This window comes from Pongo abelii, chromosome 5 (assembly GCF_028885655.2).
Source record: "Pongo abelii isolate AG06213 chromosome 5, NHGRI_mPonAbe1-v2.0_pri, whole genome shotgun sequence".
Classification (NCBI taxonomy): domain Eukaryota; kingdom Metazoa; phylum Chordata; class Mammalia; order Primates; family Hominidae; genus Pongo; species Pongo abelii.
In genome coordinates, this window is record NC_071990.2 from 124,750,205 (window position 1) to 124,772,014 (window position 21,810).

The following is a 21,810-nucleotide window of genomic DNA, read 5'->3' on the forward strand; positions in this document are numbered from 1 at the left end:
AAGGAGTAAAGGGCAATGTAGAAATACATATCTGAAGAAATAGCCTGGAATTCACCCCAGAGAAACAAAAAGATGGAAAATATACAAGAGGTTAACAGACATAGAAGATATAATTCATCTTAACATACATCTAATTGAACTTATAAAATAAAAGATTAGACAGTGTGAGGAAGAAGCGACATCTGAAGAGATAATAGCTACAACTTCTCCAGAATTTCAGGCACTAGCAATAGGATTCTGGAAGCACAAGAAATCTAAGTAGGGAAAGGATGGGCTAATTTAATTCATATCTTTCCCTTACACTGTAACAATAAAATAAAATAAAATAAAATAACTGTTGTCTTTTAAATTGCACAAATCCTAATATTGTCTCTTAGAAAAATATCAATCTTTCTATGCAGTAGTATCAGATTTTGGCTTTAATTTAAGTCTTTCCTGATACCTAATAATGCCACATGCTTTTCATATACTTATCAGCATTTAGATAACCTCTTCTGTGGAGTGCCCCTTTAGATTTTTGCCTAATTTCTTTATGTTTTTTAAATTGATTTGTATGCATTTGTAATATTCAAAATGAGTCTTTTTAAATATATATATATATATATATACACATACACACATATATACATATACTGTAAATGTCTTCTTCCACTTACATTTTTTTCTCTCTGGTTTACGTTAACAGGAGTTTTAATGATAATTAAATTCAATGTATCAATCTTTCCTTTGTAACTAATGCTTTTTGTATTCTATTTAAAAAGATTTGCCTCCACCACGGTTATAAGATATTTTAAATTTTCCACATTTTTTCCTGGTAGCATTATAATTTTTAATCATTTAAATTTAGAAATACAATCCACTGAATTATTATTTCTGTACGGTGTGAGATAAAAGTTCACTTTTTTCCTTATGGACACCACTCAGTCTTAATTACTCCTGTGGGTTTCAGATAATTCTTGATATCTACTACTACAAACCTTCCAGTTTGATCTTGTTCAGGGTTGTCTTGGCTATTCTTAGACATTTGCTTTTTCATATGAAAATCAAGTCAGCTTATCGATTTAAATAAAACAATAGCAACAACAAGAAATCTGCTAGGATTTTGACTGGGATTATGATGAATTAATAGATCATTTTGAGAATTGATATCTTTACAAAATCAAGTCATCTGATTGGTGAACATAAAATATCCCTCCATTGACTTTTGTATTCCTTAATTTCTCAAATATGTTAAAATGTAAGGGATCTTCAAGAACATTATACATAATTTGTTACATTTATGTCAAGATATTTTGTGGATTTGATGCTATTATATTAGAAAGTGTAGTCATCTTTCACTTTATCTTCCAAAGTTTTGCTCTTGATTTCTAAACTAAATTTATGTTTCATTTGACATTTTATGCAGAAAACTTGCTAGTCACTCAGTTGTAGCAATTTTCCTCTATAGATTGTTTTGAATTTTTTAAGTGGATAATCATATCATTTGTGAATAACGTGTTTTATTTCTTACTTCTCTATTTGCATATTTACAATTTCTTTTTCTCATTTTACTGCACTGGATGGAAAACCCACTATGGTGTGTGATAGAAGTGGTAATCGCAAACATCCTTATTTTGTTTTGATTAGCAGGGGGAAAACCTTTAATTTCCTCCATTAGGTATGATGTTTGCTAATGGTTTTTGCAGATGTTTTATCAGATTAAGTAAGTTTCTATTCTTGTGATGAATTATATCAAATGCATCTACTATGATGAATACAGTTTCCTTTTATTCTGGCTAATTACATGAATTTGTGTGTATTTTAATTTTTTGAGCTTGCATTTCTGAAATTAAACCAACCTGACTGCATTTTATCTTTCATACATACTAGCAGACTTAATCTGCTAATATTTTGTTTAGACCTATGCCTCTAGGTTTACAAGAAGTTTATATATATATATATATATATATATATGTTTACAAGAAGTTTATATATATATAATATATATATAATATATTATACACACACACATATACATGTGTGTGTATATATATATATATATAGTTGTTGCTCTAGTTAAGTTTTGGTATTACAGTAATTCTAACCCCATATGAGAGAATATTACCTCTTTTTCTGTTCTCTGGAAAATTTGATGTAAGATTGGTGCTAATTTTTTCTTAAATGTTTGAAATAATTCACCAGTGAAACCATCTGGTTAAAATTGAGGGAGGGGAATAGAATTACAATTATAAATTTAAAATTTTAATTTTATTAAAATGTTTTAGTTTATTGGAAAATCCTTTTATTTGCTTATTATCTATAGAATCTGTAATGATGATCCCTTTTTATTTCTGATATTGATATTTTGTACCTTCTCTGTTTTTTCTTAATATATTTTCATAAGCATCATAATTTTTATTGTATTTTATTGATAATAATATTTTGACTTTTCCTGTTGTACTATTTGATTTCTAAATAAATAGCTTCGGCTCTTTCATTTATTTCTCTTCCTTCTACTTTCCTTGGGTTTAATTTTATGAATTAAAAAATATTGACTTCTTAGCTATCTTTTATTCAGCCTTTTTTCTTTTCTGATGAATGTTTCTAAAAGCATATAAATTTTAATCATACATTTGTTCATTAGATCTCCAAAATTCCACTTTTTCCTTTGACTTATAGAATACTTAGAAATGTATTACTTACATTTACCATAGCACCTAGAATTGTTCCTAACATAATAATTAATTAATATAGATTTGTTTTGTAATTAAATATATCACTTGACAAAAGATATGTCTTGATAAGAAATATTTTCAGTTGAGAGAGAAAAGAGATCAGTTTCAATGTTAGTGGTTTTCCTGGAAAAGGAGATTTTAGGTATAGCCAATGATATATGAGGAAAGACAAAGGAGTGGGAAAGACTTAGATGTTCCTAGAGGAAGTGTAGTTTGAGCAGAGAATTTCCAGAGAGAAGATAAGGGATAGTCTAAAAATAGAGAATATGACCAAATGCAGAAACCTTTGAAAGCCAAATTAGAGCTACACTTTACAATGTACGCTATAAGAGGCTAGTAAGATGTGTAGTGCCTGAGTCTATTCTGTGAATGTTCTGTCTCAAATCAACATGGAAATAAAACACTGACAATTTGTAACTATAATAGAGCCGCATAGGTAGGTATTCTTATTCGTAATTCTTTTATTCAGAGTAATCATTATAAGTATGTTTAGGAAATACGTATTTTTTTAGTTATTTTAATTAAATCCCCTGAAGGGTAAATGTCTCAGAAAACAACTGAAGTGTGACTTACATATAAAGACCAAGTTTTCTTTTCAATGATGGGTTCATAATTCCTGGCACACATATTAAATAGAGAAGGCTAGTCCCTTAAAGTGCTATGTTTTTTGTTGCTCAGAAAAGGTCACTGGAAATGCTGATTATCTATACAGAAAAGATGACATTTCGCATAAAATGTTGATCCTTTCATTTCTGGTTCTAATGTAAAATTCATCAATTCTAATTCTATGAAGAACAAACATTAGAAATAAACAGCTCATCTAAGTAAGTGATTTTTTTAACTGCTTGGAGTCAGAAGAAGACCAACATCAATTTCTCTTTCTTTACCACAAGATATCTGGAATATCCTTTAGCGCTGAGTGAAGAAATTCTCTTTTTTCTACTTCTGTAGAAGTGTATTTTAGAAAAAAAAAAGATTCTTATTTCACTACTTCAGAAATAAAAACTAATGTAAAGGAGACAAAACAGCTAACACACTTGGTATGTAATGCCCAGATTAGGGCTATTCTTTAGCTAAACTGGGAGCTGGGACGTTGGTTTTTTGTAGTTTTAGGCTTTTATTTCACTATTCTTCCCTACAATTTTCCTTCAGCACCCAAATTCTCCAATACAATTGACATCCCTCCCTTTTTTCTCCGTATCACCCATGGGGGCTCTGATGTATGCCCTTTATTAGCAGTATTAGCAGGTAATTTTCTTTTTTTTAATGGAGTTTTGCTCTTGTCGCCCAGGCTGGAGTGTAATGGCGCAATCTTGGCTCACTGCAACCTCTGCCTTCTGGGTTCAAGCGATTCTCCTGCCTCAGCCTCCTGAGTAGCTGGGATTACAGGCGCCCGCCACCATGCCTGGCTAATTTTTTGTATTTTTGTTTTGTTTTGTTTTGTTTTTTTGTTTTAGTAGAGACAGGGTTTCACCATGTTGGTCAGGCTGGTCTTGAACTCCAGACCTCAGGTGATCCATCTGCCTCGGCCTCCCAAAGTACTGGGATTACAGGCGTGAGCCACCGCGCCCAGCCTGGTGGGTACTTTTAAATGGAGAAGTGAGACTTACCTGGAGGAGAAGTATGCTAGAATAGTGGTGAGGAAGTGAGGAGTGGTAAGAAAATATTGTGCCGTTTGAAGTGTCCCTCATATGACACATATTACTTCGGAGAGGTAGACCTCATTCGTAGCATGATAAACTATTATTTCCAAAGATAGAATGTTATTATTTCCAAAAATATAAGATACTGCCAGAAATATAAGAACTGTCCTTGATCTATTCAGATTTTACAGGTACTGCCTGGAGAGATCATTGACTGAAACATTGGAATAAATCACTAATTATGAAAGAAAAAATACTGCATCAATTTAGTCTCCGGATACATATTATGGTGGGAAGTGGAAACAGAGGTTTCTCATCAATTCTCAGGTGATGTTAACTACTTAATCTGTTCACAAGGCTATCACTTCCTGCTCCAATCTTCCTACAGTCTTCTAACATAGTCGGAATTATGAACATAGCATTATAGGATTGTTGTAGCATAGAAAACAAGGCATGTCTAAAGATGAAGTTGGAAAAGGATACAGGAGCCAGTTCTTGGGGCACTCTATATGCCATTTTAACAAGCTTGGATTTTATCTTATGGAAAACAGGGGAACAGAATATTAAATTTTAAGTGCTTATTCAGTTTTGCGGTTTTACTAAATTATTGTGGCTATTGAGATGTTCTACTAGATGAATACTAGTGGAATAAAAATAAAAATATGAGGGCAGCATGAGGTTATTTCAGTGGTTCTGGTAGAAGACAATGAAGGCTTGAATTAGTATGGTAGTAATGGCTACAAATAGGAGAAAATATGCTCAAGAAACAGAAACAGTACGTTGGAAAGAGAAAATGAGGAGTTTAGGTTAAGAAAGATTAATGTGAAGGGGATTTTTTTTTTTTTTTTTTTTTTTTTTGAGACGGAATCTCGCTCTGTCGCCCAGGCTAGAGTGCAGTGGCCCGATCTCGGCTCACCGCAAGCTCCGCCTCCTGGGTTCACGCCATTCTCTTGCCTCAGCCTCCCGAGTAGCTAGGACTACAGGCACCAGCCACCACGCCTGGCTAATTTTTTGTATTTTTAGTAGAGACGGAGTTTCATCGTGTTAGCCAGAATGGTTTCTATCTCCTGACCTCGTGATCCGCCCATCTCGGCCTCCCAAAGTGCTGGGATTACGGGCATGAGCCACTGAGCCTGGCCGTGAAGGGGATTTTTTTTTAATTTTTTTTTTTTTTATTTTAAGTTCCGGGGTACAAGTGCAGGAAGTGCAGGTTTGTTACATAGGTAAACGTGTGCCATGGTGGTTTGCTGTACCTATCAACCTATCACCTAGGTATTAAGCCCAGCATGCATTAGCTATTGTGATGGTGAATTTGAAGATATTTATTGGGCAGTTGAACATACACATACAAGACTGAAATTCATTAAAAAACTGAGATGGGGACACAGGACTGAAAAAACTTCATGATATAGGGCAGAGTTTCAACTTTGAGAGCGGATATATCTCAAAAGGAAATGGTACAGAATGAGAAGTTCAGAGGATTAATAATGAATTATGAGGAACACCAACAATTACGAGGCAACAGATGAAAGAAAAAACACAAAGAAGCCAGAAATAAAGGCCAGCCATATGGAGAGAACCAGGAGACTATATTGTCATGGTAGCCCAACAACAGAGAAGTTTGGAGACGAGACAAAGTGATAAATGCAACTGAGAAATCTAGTAACATGAGGGTGGAAGGGTTCTGTTGGCTTAGCAATGATGATGTCATCAGCATTGGCTGGAGCTTCAGTGGCATGGTAGGGACAGGAGCTTAGTCTTTGTGGAAGGCCAGAGGCAGTGCTAGGACTCCAGCATTCAGAAAGCTGGCTAACATGGGAAGGAGATAAAGTGGTAGAGAGATAGAAAGAAAGAGAGAGAGAGACAAAGAGAGAGAGAGACAGGGAGAGAGAGAGAGGTGTAAATCAAGGAAAAGAAGTAATTTTGAATCAGAGAAAAAACATTTCCAAGATGAGGAACAATGCCAGTAACAAGAAAGAGGAGGATACCACAAAATGGGATGGATGACTGATTTGGAAGGAAAAACTGGGGAAACTGGTCTTGAAGAGAAGGAGACACACTACCTCTGAGATTAAAAGAAAGATGGATATGTGCCACATTTTCTTTATCCAGTCTGTCATTGATAGGCATTTGGGTTGGTTCCAAGTCTCTGCTATTGTGAATAGTGCTGCAATAAACATACATGTGCATGTGTCTTTATAGTAAAATGATTTATAATCCTTTAGGTATATATACCCAGTAATAGGATTGCCGGGTCAAATAGTATTTCTGGTTCTACATCCTTAAGGAATTGCCACACTGTCTTCTACAATGGTTGAACACCATAGAATACTATGCAGCCATAAAAAATGATGAGTTCATGTCCTTTGCAGGGACATGGATGAAAGTGGAAACCATCATTCTCAGCAAACTAGCACAAGAACAGAAAACCAAACATTGCACGTTCTCACACATAAGTGGGAGTTGAACAATGAGAACAACTCAATAACTTAATTGCTTCTAATTATTACCTGCAAATACAGTTCATATTTTTCTTAAAGAATTCATTATCTAATTTGTGTTGCTTTCCCTTAGAGATTATGTATATATAAAATAATCAATAAATTAATTTATAGAATAGCTGACATTAATTTATATTGTATTTATCAATAAACATAAATTTATATTAGATATTAAGTTACATTCCTGTATTCATTTATATTCATATGTATACATTGGGATTGAGTATGTGAATATGTGTCATATATATTTTATATCTCCCTACAATCCTGTTATATGTTTTCTTTATAAAGTATGTGCAATAAAATAGTCTTTTAGGAGAAGTGGTTTTAGTGGAGTATGAGTGTAAGGGTATGTGTGTAGGTTTGTGTGTGTGTATGCATAAGTGTATGTTGAGGATAGCCTTATTAAATTGTCTCTTGATACACTTCCAAAGACATTGGCTACATTATTTACTTCATTTCAGACTTCCCAATATATTTCTTAAAGCAAAATGTCTCCAAGTCAGCATCTCATCTAATACATTTCATAATTTTATACCATTCTCGAACAAAGTGAATCTTGTTCATGCGAGTACTTCTAGTTAGTTTCATTTGTTCGATTCCTAATCTCTTAAGGCAGTATGTTGTACTAGAATGCTCTCCAGATGTTGGGGATCCTATGGAGTTTAAACAGTTACATTTCTATAATTTTTCAAAATTAACTTGCAATTTGACTAGCATAACTAGCTTTAACTTATGGTCCTAAAGGAATAAAACTATAGGCTTTAGAACAGTAATGATAAAATCTCGTGCAAAATAGGTTTGTTTCTATATCAACGAACCAGTAAAATCAATAAATAGAGCTCTTCTCTAAGCACAAAACAATACATTGTTAGAAACCTTAGCAGAAATAAGTTATAGTTATGACATCTTTATCTTTAAGCTGCATTTACCTTTTTTACTTGAAACAGCACCAATCTCTTCTTTGGCTTGTTCAGTTTCTGCAAGTTCAGATATTAAAGGAATGAGAAGTGGATATTAGTGATGCCAAATTCACATCTTATACAATTGAGAATAAAATTAAAGATAAAATGTATGTTGCACACGAGAGCAAAGCAAGCCGTAGAGAAAGCCAAAATACAAAGTGCTTATATGTTTTTTTCAATTAATAAACTTCCTTAAATAGCAATAAAGAAATTCCCTTCCAAGGTGCAACTCTATTATCTTAAAAATGTAGGTAGTGACCATAAAAGAAGGTGGCCTATTCCATAGACTTTAGATCAATGGTTCTTAAAATTAAGGCCACATTCAATACAATGGGATACTAATTTATTAGTCTACATTTTTTTTTTTTAAATGGAGATTGGCTCTTGTTGCCCAGGCTGGAATGCAGTGGCACAATCTCGACTCACTGCAACATCTCCCTCCCAGGTTTGAGCAATTCCCCTGCCCCAGCCTCCCAAGTAGCTGGGACTACAACCACCCACCACCATGCCCGGCTAATTTTTGTATTTTTAGTAGAGATGGGGTTTCACCATGTTGGCCAGGCTGGTCTCGAACTCCTGACCTCAGGTGATCTGCCCGTCTCAGCCTCCTAAAGTGCTGGGATTACAGGCATGAGCCACCACGCCCGGCCATAGTCTACAAATTTTAAGTTACATATGAATTATAGGGAAGAGCATTTAAAAGGGCTTCTTTGTTTGTTTAGCTTTTAATCATGATTGAGTCTGTTAAAAGTTGTTTAATACTGATTGCAAGCAAGCAATATTTGACCCCAATGAACTAGTTTTACATTGTAAAAGATTAGCTGTAATATTATAGAAAATTTCATTTGAATATTTCTTCAAGAGAGACAAAGAGAATAAAATGATGAAAAGTGGCCTTTGGGTTTCTCTAAATACTTAGAGTGGAAGACAGGAGAGCTGCCCTGAAGTCATAATCTGAACGGCTGGGGCTAGGACAGAATATTGGACCACAAATCAAAGCTAGTTAAAGTCAAAGTTTTCTCTAGTCCACAGGAAAATAAAATAAAATAATTATAACAATAATAAGCTCGTGAATTTTCATGAAGTCTTATTTACTCATTTTATAAACTTTTGATTAGTTGAGGTTGTTCCCCTTGGTCATATATATTCTTATTTTTATTCTTATTGGTATTTATTTGTATCACCCTTCACCCATATATGCTCAGCACTGATGCTCTGAGAACAACCAAATCAAACAAGGTGAGCCTTTACACCCCTCATCCTCTCTGTGCCACAAAACCCTGGCTTTTGAGAGACATCAGACATCAGAAGGAGATCTTCATGTCACTTTCAGGTTTTAATTCCACAATGATAGATGCCCCAAGAGTCACAATTTAAACCTAGGCAAGAAGTGACATAAATAAACCTCTTCTTCGAGCTATCTCAATACCCTGAGCTTCAAGACTGAACAGACTCCTGGCTGTTTTATACCTTCCAGGTAAAGACTTTAGATCAATGGCTCTTAAACTTAAGCATGCATCAGGTTCACGCTGGAAGGCTATTGAAACAGATGCTGAGCGCAAAAGGTCTGATTCGGTATGTCGGAGGCACATTCTGAGAACCTGCATTTCTAACCAGCTCCCAGGGGATGCTTAGGCTCCTGATTCAGACCGCACTTTGGAAACTGATTACCAAATTTCCCCTATGAATCAGTCCAGACTATTCCTACTGTGAGTCCCCTCCCTACTTACCTCAGTTACTACCATGAGTTTCAGCCTTCTAGCAGAAAACAGAGTCCATATGGCTCTGTATTTCTCCTAGAAGCTGACCTACTTCCAAATCCCTTCCTCTGTGTCCTCTGTCCATCAGCAGCACTCACTCCTGTATCTTCAGCCTCTTCTCAGAATGTTCGTTTTACTTTCTTCCTTTAATCAAATCCTAGCTCACTAAGGCCACTGTATCCCCTCCGAATGGTAGTCTTCTAAAATGGAGAATGCTTGCTTTTCCATCCTCCACATACCAAGGTGTATAGAAGTAATGCATATTTATATCCTCTTTGTTTCTCCTTACTCTTCATAGATTATCTCCTTGCTTCCTCCAAACTCCAGTTCTTTTGAAGTACATGCTATCAGGTTGCACCAGTCTCTACTCCTCTTCATTGTTGTCATCAACCAGTCTTGTGGCCTATCCTGACATTCATTGACTATTTTTGCACACAGTTATCATCCGCTGTACTACTACTATGAATATTATTAAGAATCATTCTTAACCCTGTCTGCACCTTAGAATAAGCTGGGGAGTTTTTCTAAGCCTATGATATTCAGATATCTGGAGTGGGCAACAGAGCTTTGAGATTCTAAGTTAATGAGTCTGGCATGAGCCCTGAGTGTTGGTGTATTTTTAAGACTTCCAAGATACTCTTAACATTTTGCCAGGGTTGGGAGTCACTGATATACACAACTCATACAACTACATGATCTCTGACCTCCTTGGCCTCCTCAATTCAGAAAACGAGACCCCACTTCTCTGGTAATTTCCAACTATATTTGTACCCTCAGAATTTTCCTTTACTGCCAGAACTTTGATTTTAAAAATTCTATTCTTTGACACCATTTTTTCTCTTTAGAGCTCACTTACACAAGAACTCCCAGTATACGGTATCTGATCCCATTAATACTTCCATTCCTTGTTCTTGCCACTTTCTCATTTTTCAAGATTTTCCTCATATCCTCACTTTACTTCTTACCAAGCTTATGCATAAATGAGCCATAGTTAAATCGCTCACGTATTTTCTGTTGTTATAGTCATCTGCTGTATTAATTTCCTAGGACTGCCTTAAAACTATTGGGTAGATAAATACAAAACAAATATATTTTTCCACAGTTCTAGAGGCTAGAAGTCCAAAATTCAGGCATTGGCAGGACCCTAGAAAGCTCCCTCTAAAGGATCTTGGGAAGAATCCTTCCTTGCCTCCTCCTAGAGTCTGCTAGTTGCCAGGAACCCTTGGCATTCCTTGGCTTGAAGCTGCATTGCTGCAATTTCTGCTTTTATGTTCATGTGGCAGTCTTCTGTATGCGTCTGTGTGTCCCAAATTTCCTCTTCTTTTAAGGATACCAGCCATCAGATTGAGGGCCCACCCAAATCCAGCATGATCTCATCTTAACTTGAGTACATCTATGAAGACCCTATTTCAAAATCAGGTCACATTCATAGGTACCAGGGTAGAGCTTCAACATATCTTTTGGTGGGAGGCACAAATCAACCCACTATGTCTGACAAAACACCAAATGTACTTTATGCCCACCACCTGAGCAGTCATCGAAGCTGAAGGAAGACCCCCACCCTGCAGCAGACCTCACTTCAAATGTGGATCACATTTATGAGATCACTTAGCACTGGCCAGTAATATTACCACAGACCCAATAAAGTTGCTTTCTCATACTCTTAACAAATGTTTAAAATATTATCTTCCCTCCTTAAACATCCTACAACATAAAAGTAAGCTGCTGTTGAGAAATTCATAGAGAAAATAGGGGCAGACTAAACTACATCACTGTTCCACTACCACACCAGCACATACTCATCCACTTTTCCTTCCAGTTCCAAAAGGTGATTGCCCCTTTTTAGTACCAATCTTTCCATATTTTTTTCTGGATCTCATCTCCTTTAGCCAAGTCAAGGCCTTTGTTCTTGCCAGTATTGCTTCGATCTCCTCCCTCATCAGTTTTCTCCTTCACTGATGCTTTCACAATGTCTCATGTCACTTTTTAGAGCCACAGACAACCACATCCTTCAATTCTATGTGACATTTTCAGCTACCTCATAGAGCTGAGTGTAGCATAGAGCTGCTACACTCAATGTCAACACTGCTATCCTCTCACTCTCTATTTTTTAAACCTGTTTTATTGTGAAAGATATCATATAAACAGAAGGCATATAACATTTGTGCACATTCTAATGAATAGCAATAAAGAATGTTCACCTCTGTAACTTCCTGCACACCTAAGAAATAGAATATCGCCAAGGCCTTTGAAACTTCTTACTTGTCCTACTAGCACTGCCTGCTTATCTCGAAGTTACAGTTGTTCTATATTTTGTAATAATTTTTCCTTATTTTTCTGTATGGGTTTTTATTACATGTATTTGTCTCTAAATAAAGGGAAGATAATTTTACATAAATTAAATTAAATTATAATATTTAGTGTTATATAAATTAAACTGTATTATTTAATTTGTGTGATTTTTTGAGATATAACTATGTTGATATGAGTAGATGTAGTTGATTAACTTTAACTGTTGTCTAGCATTCCAATGTTTGGTCTACAAACTATGGATTTATTCTCCTGCCAGTGGACACTAGGTCACGTCCAGTTTTGTGTTTTCTGAATAATTCTGCTACAAACATTCCTGCACATGTGTCTCCTTTTGCACATGTGCAATAATTTTCATAGAAGTGAAATGGCTAGGCATGTACCCTAGATAAACGACACATTTTTCTCCCTAAATTCTGCATTCATGTCAGCAGCATATGGGAGAGTTTCTTTTGCTCCGTATCACTACCATCACCAGAATAAGCCTATTCCCTAATTTTGAAAATTTAGTCTCATGTAAAATACTATCTTGTACTTTTAAGTACAATTCCATTATTACTTAGAGGTTAAACATCTTTTGATACGTTTATAGAACATTTGCATTTTTTCTTTTTTGTAATGCAGTCTTATATCTAGTGCCCATTTTTTTTTTTCTGCCCATTGTCTATCAAGGTCTTTGTCTTTTTTTTTTTAATTTTTGGAGTTGTTCATCTATTTTTTGCTATTAATCTCTTGCTATTTAAATATGTTACAAGTATTTTTACAAGTTTGTGCCTTGTCCATTATCTTTCTTTATTGCATTTATTGATAAATTGAAGATCATAATTTTAATACAATAAAATGTCAGCTATTAAATGTACGACTAGAATTTTGAACATCTAGTTTTTCAAATCCTCCCATATTTCAAGAAACTGTATATTTTCCTATGGTTAAAAAAAAACTATGCCATGTTTTGCCTTTAGTATTTAAGTTCTTGAACCATTTGGAACTGATATTTTAGAATTGTATGAAATAAGAATAAATTATATTTTTGTATGGAATGCCAGCTATATCCGCAACATTTAAAAATAATCTATCCACACTCTGACTTTCTGAAACGGCTGCTTTTTCTTATGTCAGATTTTTGCTCAAGTGTGATGTATTTTAAGTCTCTTTTTTTCCATCCTGTTGGGAAATTTGTTTATATCTACACCAATACCATTCTACCCTTTATAATACAATATCTGGGGGCTGCTTTATTACTAACACTTAGGACACATAGCCCTGATCTCAACAGCCATGCTTTATAGTGCCATGTTGCTGTGTTCATTATGTCACTTTTAAATACTAAAATTTATTTCTGGTTTCCCATTTGAAACCCTGTCCCTTTCTCCCCTACCTCTTCATGTCTTAATTGAACCTAGATTTTACTTCTAGGTATTCATCAGTCAGTATTCATCAGTCCAGCTCTTTGTGTCAACCTTGATGAACATTCTTGGACTCTGAACCATGGCATTTTCAGTTTGGGGCTGGCACTCAGGACACCAACCTCATCTTTACACATAGTTTTAAACAAGAAGCATGCCTTACCCTACCACCTAAGGCAGTCCCCGGTCTCTCACATCTTACCTTTCCTGGTACTTAAACCTCATAAAATCATCATTCTAGTGCTGTATGAGTGCTGTTTTGAATATATTCTGGCAGCACCAGCTGTGACACTATTAGTAATTATATAATATATTATACAAAACCGAGCAAGTGAAAAGAGGTGCAAGTAATAATTATTCTGGGACAATATAGTACACCAAGACTGTTCTAACTGACTAAGATCATACATAGATCAACCAAGATTATATTTGGCATGCACTGTGTGGTCTAGAGACAACTCATTTTATATCAAGCGTGTTGGTTCAGGCCTATAGATCTTCCCAGAGACTTTTGCCATTTCCATGCTACAGTACTTAAACTGAGTCAAAAAAAAAAAAAAACCATGCAATTTTATTAAGAGCAATTGCCTCCAAATATTCTTCTAACATATATAACTGAATAAATTCAATGGGACTTCACTTTTAAATTCTGCATACAGATGTCTCCTAAATGATCTTGACGTATATTAGTAGATTAGATGATAGATATCTGACTCACACATTTAGACACTGAAGTGTGGTTAAGGAGATAAATATAGTCAGGCTTGGTGGCTGAACATAACACCCAATCTGTGCAATGCTAAAATCAAGGGGTGAAAAATGCCTGATTATTAGATTCAGAGTTAAAAATGACTATATTTTGGCCTTATCCTGGGCTTCAGTGGTTATTTTCCTCAAAATTCAAACTGACCACTGGCTGGCTGACCATGCATATGGAATACATGATCCCAGCCCTAAGGTCCTTGAGGTGGAATAAAGTGACCTGGGACAGTGCTACCCAAGGTTCTGAAAAATAATGATCCTTGATGTGGTCATTGAAAGAGAAAGGGGTGATGTGGTCACATACATCTGGTAAACAATGTCTACTATATTTCTTCTTGAAGATTCACCATATATACAGTGTTAAAGCCGTGAAGCACTCTACAGTATACACATCTACTTGTTGTGTCCTCTTCATGCTTGGAAATGACTAATTTTATTGTCAACCTCTGTGTTGCTATCCAATGTGTGGAGAGGCACATGGTGGGGAATGTAGGTAGGGGAGGTGGGTGTGTTGAGGTATTTTTGCTTACACTGTGATAAAGAAAGGAGTCTTTGCTGACTTGCAGAAATTATCAGTCTAGGTTCAGCATCCCTGCCTAGCCCAAGGTACACTTTCTTCATCCACACCACACCCTGACACATAACTTTCGATGTGGAAGCATGGAGTGCTCTTCTTTAGCATTGCACCAGTAATCTGAAAGGTTTTCATTTTCTTGAAGCTCATGTTACTACGAGACTCTGTGATATGGTTTGGCTGTGTCCCCACCTGAATCTCATCTTCAATTCCCACACGTTGTGGAAGGGACCCAGTGGGAGGTAATTGAATCATAGGGGCAAATCTTCCATGCTGTTCTCATAATAGTGAATAAGTCTCACGAGAGCTGATGGTTTTAAAAATGGGAGTTTTCCCACACAAGCTCCCTTTTTGTCTGCAAACATCCATGTAAGACATGACTTGCCTCTCCTTGCCTTACACTATTATTGTGAGGCCTCCCCGGCCATGTGAGGCTGTCAGTTCATTAAACCTCTTTGGCAAATTGCCCAATGTGGGATATGTCTTTATCAGCAGTGTGAAAATGGACTAGTATGTGCTGTATTCTGAAGTTGATGTACGTCCCAAGCTTGTCCATGTCCTCCAGTATTTTTCCTACAGTGATTTCGGGTGTTTCCTCAGGACCTAGAGTAAACAATCCCATACCACAAACTCAATCCACTTTCCAGTTATTTCCTTTAATCCAGTATTAATGACAAATCCCCTTTTACTTTTTTCTTGGATTGACTTTAACCCTGTCAATCTCATCTATCCCTTTAAAAATTATGGAATTGCATCACACAAATACATAGTTTATGTTAAATCATCTATCTCTATCACTCTTATTTGCTCTCACAACTTAACATACTGTAAAATCATATCCCAAATGTGCAGGTTATATACAGAAAACTATGTGCACCATACTATATGGATAATTTAAAGGCTTTTCAGTAGTATCTGTAATGATATGTAATTGTCATTTTAGGCATTAACTTTATAAGTTGCCTGCTGTATGTAGCAGCTGAGTAAAAATTCTCCTGCTGTATGACTTCAATGCCAAAATACATTTTTAGTTGGGAAAATGGCTGGTCACCTTGTTATCAGATAATTTAAGCAGTTTGTGAATTATGTCAAATTAACTTTTGTGTTGAAGGATAATGGCCATGTCAAGTGCAAATCTTTCAACCGTACAGGGAGTAGAATATTAACTCCTATGAAACTTATATTGGGTTTAAGATGATTTGGCAAGCTAATTTGCTAATTTCCTGCAAAATATGCTGATCTCTTCAAAACCTGATTGGATAGTCTGTTTCATAGATAGCAGAACTTACAGATTTTTTTATTGCAAATGAATATTTTTATCTATATGTCACATTTTTCTGGGAAGAAGATGTTCATTTTCAGAGCAATCTTCAATCTAAAGCTCTCTCCCAGTGCTACAAAATTATCAGATTTGTTTGACATATTTTCTTGATTATGCATTTCTACAGACTAAGTATCAGCATAGCAAAGACTCCATAATATAGAGTTCCAATCAGCTTTACATTTAACTAAAATTTTTCATGGAAATATAAATGGAATTTTAGATTCATGTTAAATCTCTCTTGTAAAGTTCTTAATGTCTATGTGTATACTTCAAACTGTAATATTTTTTTAAAAAAAGACATTCCTACCAAGCTACTCAATATATTTTTCAATTTTTATCTGATGTATCTACTGACATAATATGTCTCAAAAACTACCTGGGAGGCCTAGGCAGGAGAATCGCTTGAACCCAGGAGGCAGAGGTGCAGTGAGCCAAGATCACGCCACTGCACTCCAGCCTGGTGACAGAGCAAGACTCCATCAAAAAAAACAAAAACAAAAACAAAAACAAAAACAAACAAAAAAAAACCCTCAGCACTAAATAACATATGCATTTGTTTTATGTATTAGTAGCATCACCAGTACTTGTTTACCTCTAACCTCTCAAAAAATGTATAAGCACATTGATGTCATGCATAGAACTGAGGACTGACCTAAATCCAACATACAAACTTATATATTTCTTCCTAAGACAAAATATTTTCTATTATGCTTAAAATAACTTTTATTAATAACAGTCAGGTACTTCATCAAACTAAGAAATATCAACATTTCTCAACATTTTTTCCTAAGCATAGTGTCAAAGTTACCATTGCTGCAAATGCCACGGTATGTTATGGTTATCAGTTAATACTTCATAATCCAAGAATAGAAACCTTAAAAGGGAATTGCCACATTCCAAGAGCAATGGTTAAGAAAATGTTGAGGGGCTACCTTTCATTAGAGACAAGATATTCATAGTAGGCAAATTAGGTTGCCTACTGGTTTGATAACTGATTAATCATTAAGATAATTCAGTCTGATGTGTACTGAAGAGTTCACTTATTATACTGCAAAATGAGAAATAAAAATGTAACACTTCACAAAGGGGTTATGATGTGGCCAAATTAACAAATGAAAGCTCTATAGATAAATTTTAATAAGAATGAATTCACGGAAAAGATGGGGATAAGTAATATGGCATATTCAGCACAACAAATAATCATACCAAAAAGCTGGTAAGCCGTTCTCAAAATTAGCATTAGCATAGTCTATAGTAGAAAATTCAAATGAGTAAGCTGCTCAAATATGCTCTTCTTTAAAAATTTTGTTCAACATACTTGCTTTTACTTGTTTTTCACTTGGAACTGTTAATGACAAGAAATAATAAGGTCAACAGTAATTACAAGTCTGCTTATCTCTTTCCAAAATAATTTTAAGGTTATCTTAATTGCTTAAAGATTGTGTGTATAATATTGGAAGCTAAAGAAAAATAAGATCTGAGAAAAGGAAAATATAATACTGTGCCATTTTTCTGATACAATCCAAATATATTCCATGAATTATAGAATTTTATTGTATGTTATTCATACTTCTCCCAACACAGAATGTTCATTCACAAATCAATCATGTTGCTCTCCATTTTTAATTATCCAAGGATTTCATTTTTTTATATACAGGCAAATGCATTTTCCTCAAAGTCTATAAAATAGTGTGAAAAGAATGAGTTCACTTCATAAATTATTCAAATTGATGGTTTTAATTTTTGAACTACAGCTAATTACGGCTAAGTTGCTGCATTGTAATCACACACTAAAATAAATAGATAATAAGTTCAAGCAATTTATTGTATTTTGTCAGGTTCAATATTAGACAGTAATATTTAACTATTAAAATTTTTAAAACTGGCTACACCAGTAGTCATTCTGTATGTCTCTCCATCTTTCTATAATGCATGCACTATCTTAGGTTTCCTCTTACATACATTAAGTGAGAAGATGTGTTACGCTTGAGGAAATGCAACTCTGAACCAATAGGGTGTTCCCTGTAAAGTAGACAAAACATTTCTTCCCAAAGGTCAAATACTGTGAAAATATGAAATGCTGAAATGTGCAATTATTGCATCTTGTAAATTATTTTAAAGTCTTCAGTTTTTAAATTTATAAATATGTAATTATTCTATTTGGTGTTTCTTCCTTCACTCAATAAGCCATCATCAAGTGCCCAATGTGTCCTGGCATTACAATAGGTGCTCTGGGAATAAAGAGAAAAAACAGTCGGCTTCTTCTAATTTCTGACTATATAACGTAGAAAAGGGAAAAGATAATACGATTTTAACAGCATATGAAATGTTATAAAAGTAAGAAAATGATGCTATGGGAAGTAATTGGACAGACACTTAAAACAGATTTGGGCTGTCTCAGGGTATTTTATAATCTTTAAAAATGAATAATAAATGTGGATTCAAATCTGTAGTTTTCCATAGTTTGTGGTAGGGTGGGACTACAATTGAGCCCCTTTGCATGGTTATTTAAATAAGATTGAGCAGATGATATTTCCATTTAAATAAAATGAAATGGGAAGAATGACTGATAGGTATTACATAAGGTTATGATCACCTATATACACATGCACACACAATACTAAATAACTCAGTGAAGCTCCTTCGGTAGGAGTTAGGCGAAATCAAGAGGTGATAGTTTTAAATGATGGAAGTATAAATGGTTTCAGAAATTTTCATTTGAAATGATTAATTGGAGGTTAAATGCTAGAAAACTTCAAGACAATAATTTGGTATCCACAACAACTGCACTTTTAGTTTTTGTTGATAGGTTTATTTGTCTAGTTGTTTGACTCTCAATCAGTTTTTTTCTCATCAGAATGTAAATATATTTTGGGCAAAATCTACTTTTGCTCTCACTGCAACCCCCTTGAGCACTCAGGAAATGTTATTAAGTAAGATTATGAATAAGGAGATAATATTTGCTGGAAGTGATTATTCCGTATTTTAAAAACAAAGCAATGTATAATGCATTTACAAAAAGTGTTTTGTTCTTGTTTTGTTTTGCTTTTACACTAAACTGTGAAAGAGTACTTTGCAAATACTGCACAGATGAATTCACTGAGGGTCTTGTGAAGTTGCAGACTCTGATTCAGTAGGTCTTGAGTGGGGCCCAAAATCCTTCATTTCTAATAACCTCTTGGGTGATTCTGATGCTGCTAGTTCACAGAACACACACTGAGGAGCAAGGGTGTAACACTTGGCTTTCATTTTCTAAAACTGCATTGATGTTATGTCCATGTCAAGAACTTGGAAAAAACACTGAGATGGAAGCACTCCCCACCCTTTACTGGCGCTGCCTTACCACCTGTTTGAGGCTACAGCATTAATAAACACTGGACATCAGTATTTGGAGTCCAGCAGCAGTGGTCTTACTCACCTGAGTGTTCTTTCTTTGGTGACTTTGCTGTATCGAAAAGGAAAGAAAAAAAATCAACATTCTATGTCATTCAAGTGCAATTAAGTATTCAATTGCAAATCAAATAATATTATGAAATTGTGAGAACAGAGGAATTTAAAAACAGTTACCTGGTTCCACATGTTTTTCTTTCTTTTCCTGTTCTGAAACATATTATTATTGTTATTATCATTATCGTTATTATTCTAAAGTTTATGAATCCCAACTTAACTGTTTTAACACAAAGAAACATGCATGTGCTGATGCCAGATTGCAGCAACTAATAATAGCTTACATAAAAAGGCTAAGATTGTATACTTAAAATAATTCTTTCTTCCATTTATCTTAGGAGTTTCCTTATGGGGCAGCATCAAAATATTCCGAATATTAGAGGAATTTGAATTTTTTACAGATGATAAACCAGAAAAATAAAATAGAATCCATAAAGGGTGAAAAAAATTAAATTTTCTATTATATTAGATCAATATGAAATAAATTTGAGTCAAAATAGTAAGTACAAAAGATAATTATTACCGCTTTTTAAGAAATTGCTTAGTTTTTTTGAGACAGGGTCTTGCTCTGTTGCCCAAGTTGTAGCGCAGTGTGACAATTCTAGTTCACTGCAGCCTCCACTTCCTGGGCTTAACTGATCCTCCAACCTCAGCCTCCCAGGTAGCTGGGGCTACAGGCACACACCACCACGTGTAGCCAGATTTGTAGTGTGTATGTGTGTGTGTGTGTGTGTGTGTGTGTGTGTGTGTGGAGACAAAGTCTCACCATGTTGCCCAGGCTGGTCTCAAACTTCTGGGCTCAAGAGATCCACCCACCTCAGCCTCTCAAAGTGCTAGGATTACAGGCATGAGCCACAGCACCCCACCTTATTGCAGCTATTTTAAAATAATTCTCAGAAAGATGAAGATTAGCACATTTCATGTGGACTGCCTCTTCTAAGAATCTTCTTACATGGAAGAAATAGCTGTTAAGCTAAGACAAAGGCTTTGTGAGGCATATTTAAGACACTAAAATAGAAAAAGAAGTTTCAGGGTAAAACATTTGCTTTGCTTTTAGGACAAATGCTCCTTTTGGAGTCCTCTTTATATAGCGTTTCTGGAATCTACTTTTGTCAATATTGTATGAGACAAAGCATTATTTTGTTCTCAAGATTAAGCTGACATTTACATTATAATAAGTACTAATTTTGTAAGACTTGCAAGCACTAATTTTATATGAAGTGCTATCATCTACATTTCTCTTCTTATTTATTTTGACTTGACAACCTTGTCAAATTAATTTAAAAGAAGATTTTCAAGAAATACTTTAACATACACACATTTTTATCTGATATTTTAAAGAAGAAGAATGGAAAGATTCTTAAAGTTTTATTTAATGAATAGATTTTGAAGACTAGAATATGTTCATGCTGAAAGAATTCTACAAACTATATTTTAAAAATATAGAGTGTCATAGAATGCTACGGTCATCACATCAATTTCTCAAGTATACAATTTTGTTAGTCAGGCTTCTAATTAAATAAGGATGGTATAATGAGCAACTTATCCTCTTTTAAGACAGCCTTTAAGGAGTAAAACAAAAAAAATGAAACAAATGGCTTGACCAAGTGTTGCAGGTCAAAAAGAAGAAGCTATGACGATTTAGCTAAAATTAAACAAAATGAGAACATTATCAAATATTGTCTGGCAAATGAAGAGCAATTAAATGCATTGTTTAATTTATTGCTTAACTGAAGATCTAATTATAAAACACTTCCAAGAAATTTGTGATGACAGTCACAAACAATCAGTGATAACAGTCAAAAAAGTACTAGAAGCAGATTTGGACATGCATCAAAATCAAATACCAGCTATATATAAGATTAAATGTTATAATAAAGTCCCCTCAATCTTATCAGAAAGCTGAAAAATAGCTGTGCTAATTTGTTCATTATATAGGATAGCTCATGGTGTAATTATTGAATTACCTTAGTAAGTATACATTGATTTACCCTTTAACTCTGCAGGGACTGCAAAATCATGTTTATGGTTGATTTTTGAGGTCTCTTTCTTTTACTTTTTATTTTGAAAAAAATTATAGCTCACAAACATTTACAAAATGTACAGGATGGTCTCTTGTACTTTTCATCCTGTTTCCCTTAACCATAATTAAAAATATCTGAAAAGTGAACAACCTTTAAGTTGTGATTATTGGAAAAGTAGAAGCAAAATAAAATATGAAATTGGAGTGTACCACTGAGTAAAGCAACCCTCAAGATAAAAAATCCAAATCAAAGAAATTCAAAGATACAACACTAACAATAATAAAAGCAAGCCTAGATGATAAACCATAGCAAATGAGTGAATTTGAAAAGAATTGATAGGTGTTTTGAAGAAAACTATTTCTTCTCCTTATTGCTGCCCA

At 34.7% G+C, this 21,810-nt stretch overlaps 1 protein-coding gene across 1 annotated transcript in view; it reads right to left on the reverse strand.

Annotated features, from left to right (window-relative positions):
- TRDN (triadin) overlaps positions 1–21,810 on the reverse strand; it is a 428,350-nt gene that overhangs the window by 151,225 nt on the left and 255,315 nt on the right. The window contains 4 exon segments of the mRNA NM_001372516.1: positions 7,791–7,838; positions 17,278–17,304; positions 19,378–19,404; positions 19,527–19,559. Coding sequence (NP_001359445.1) covers positions 7,791–7,838; positions 17,278–17,304; positions 19,378–19,404; positions 19,527–19,559 — 135 coding nt within the window.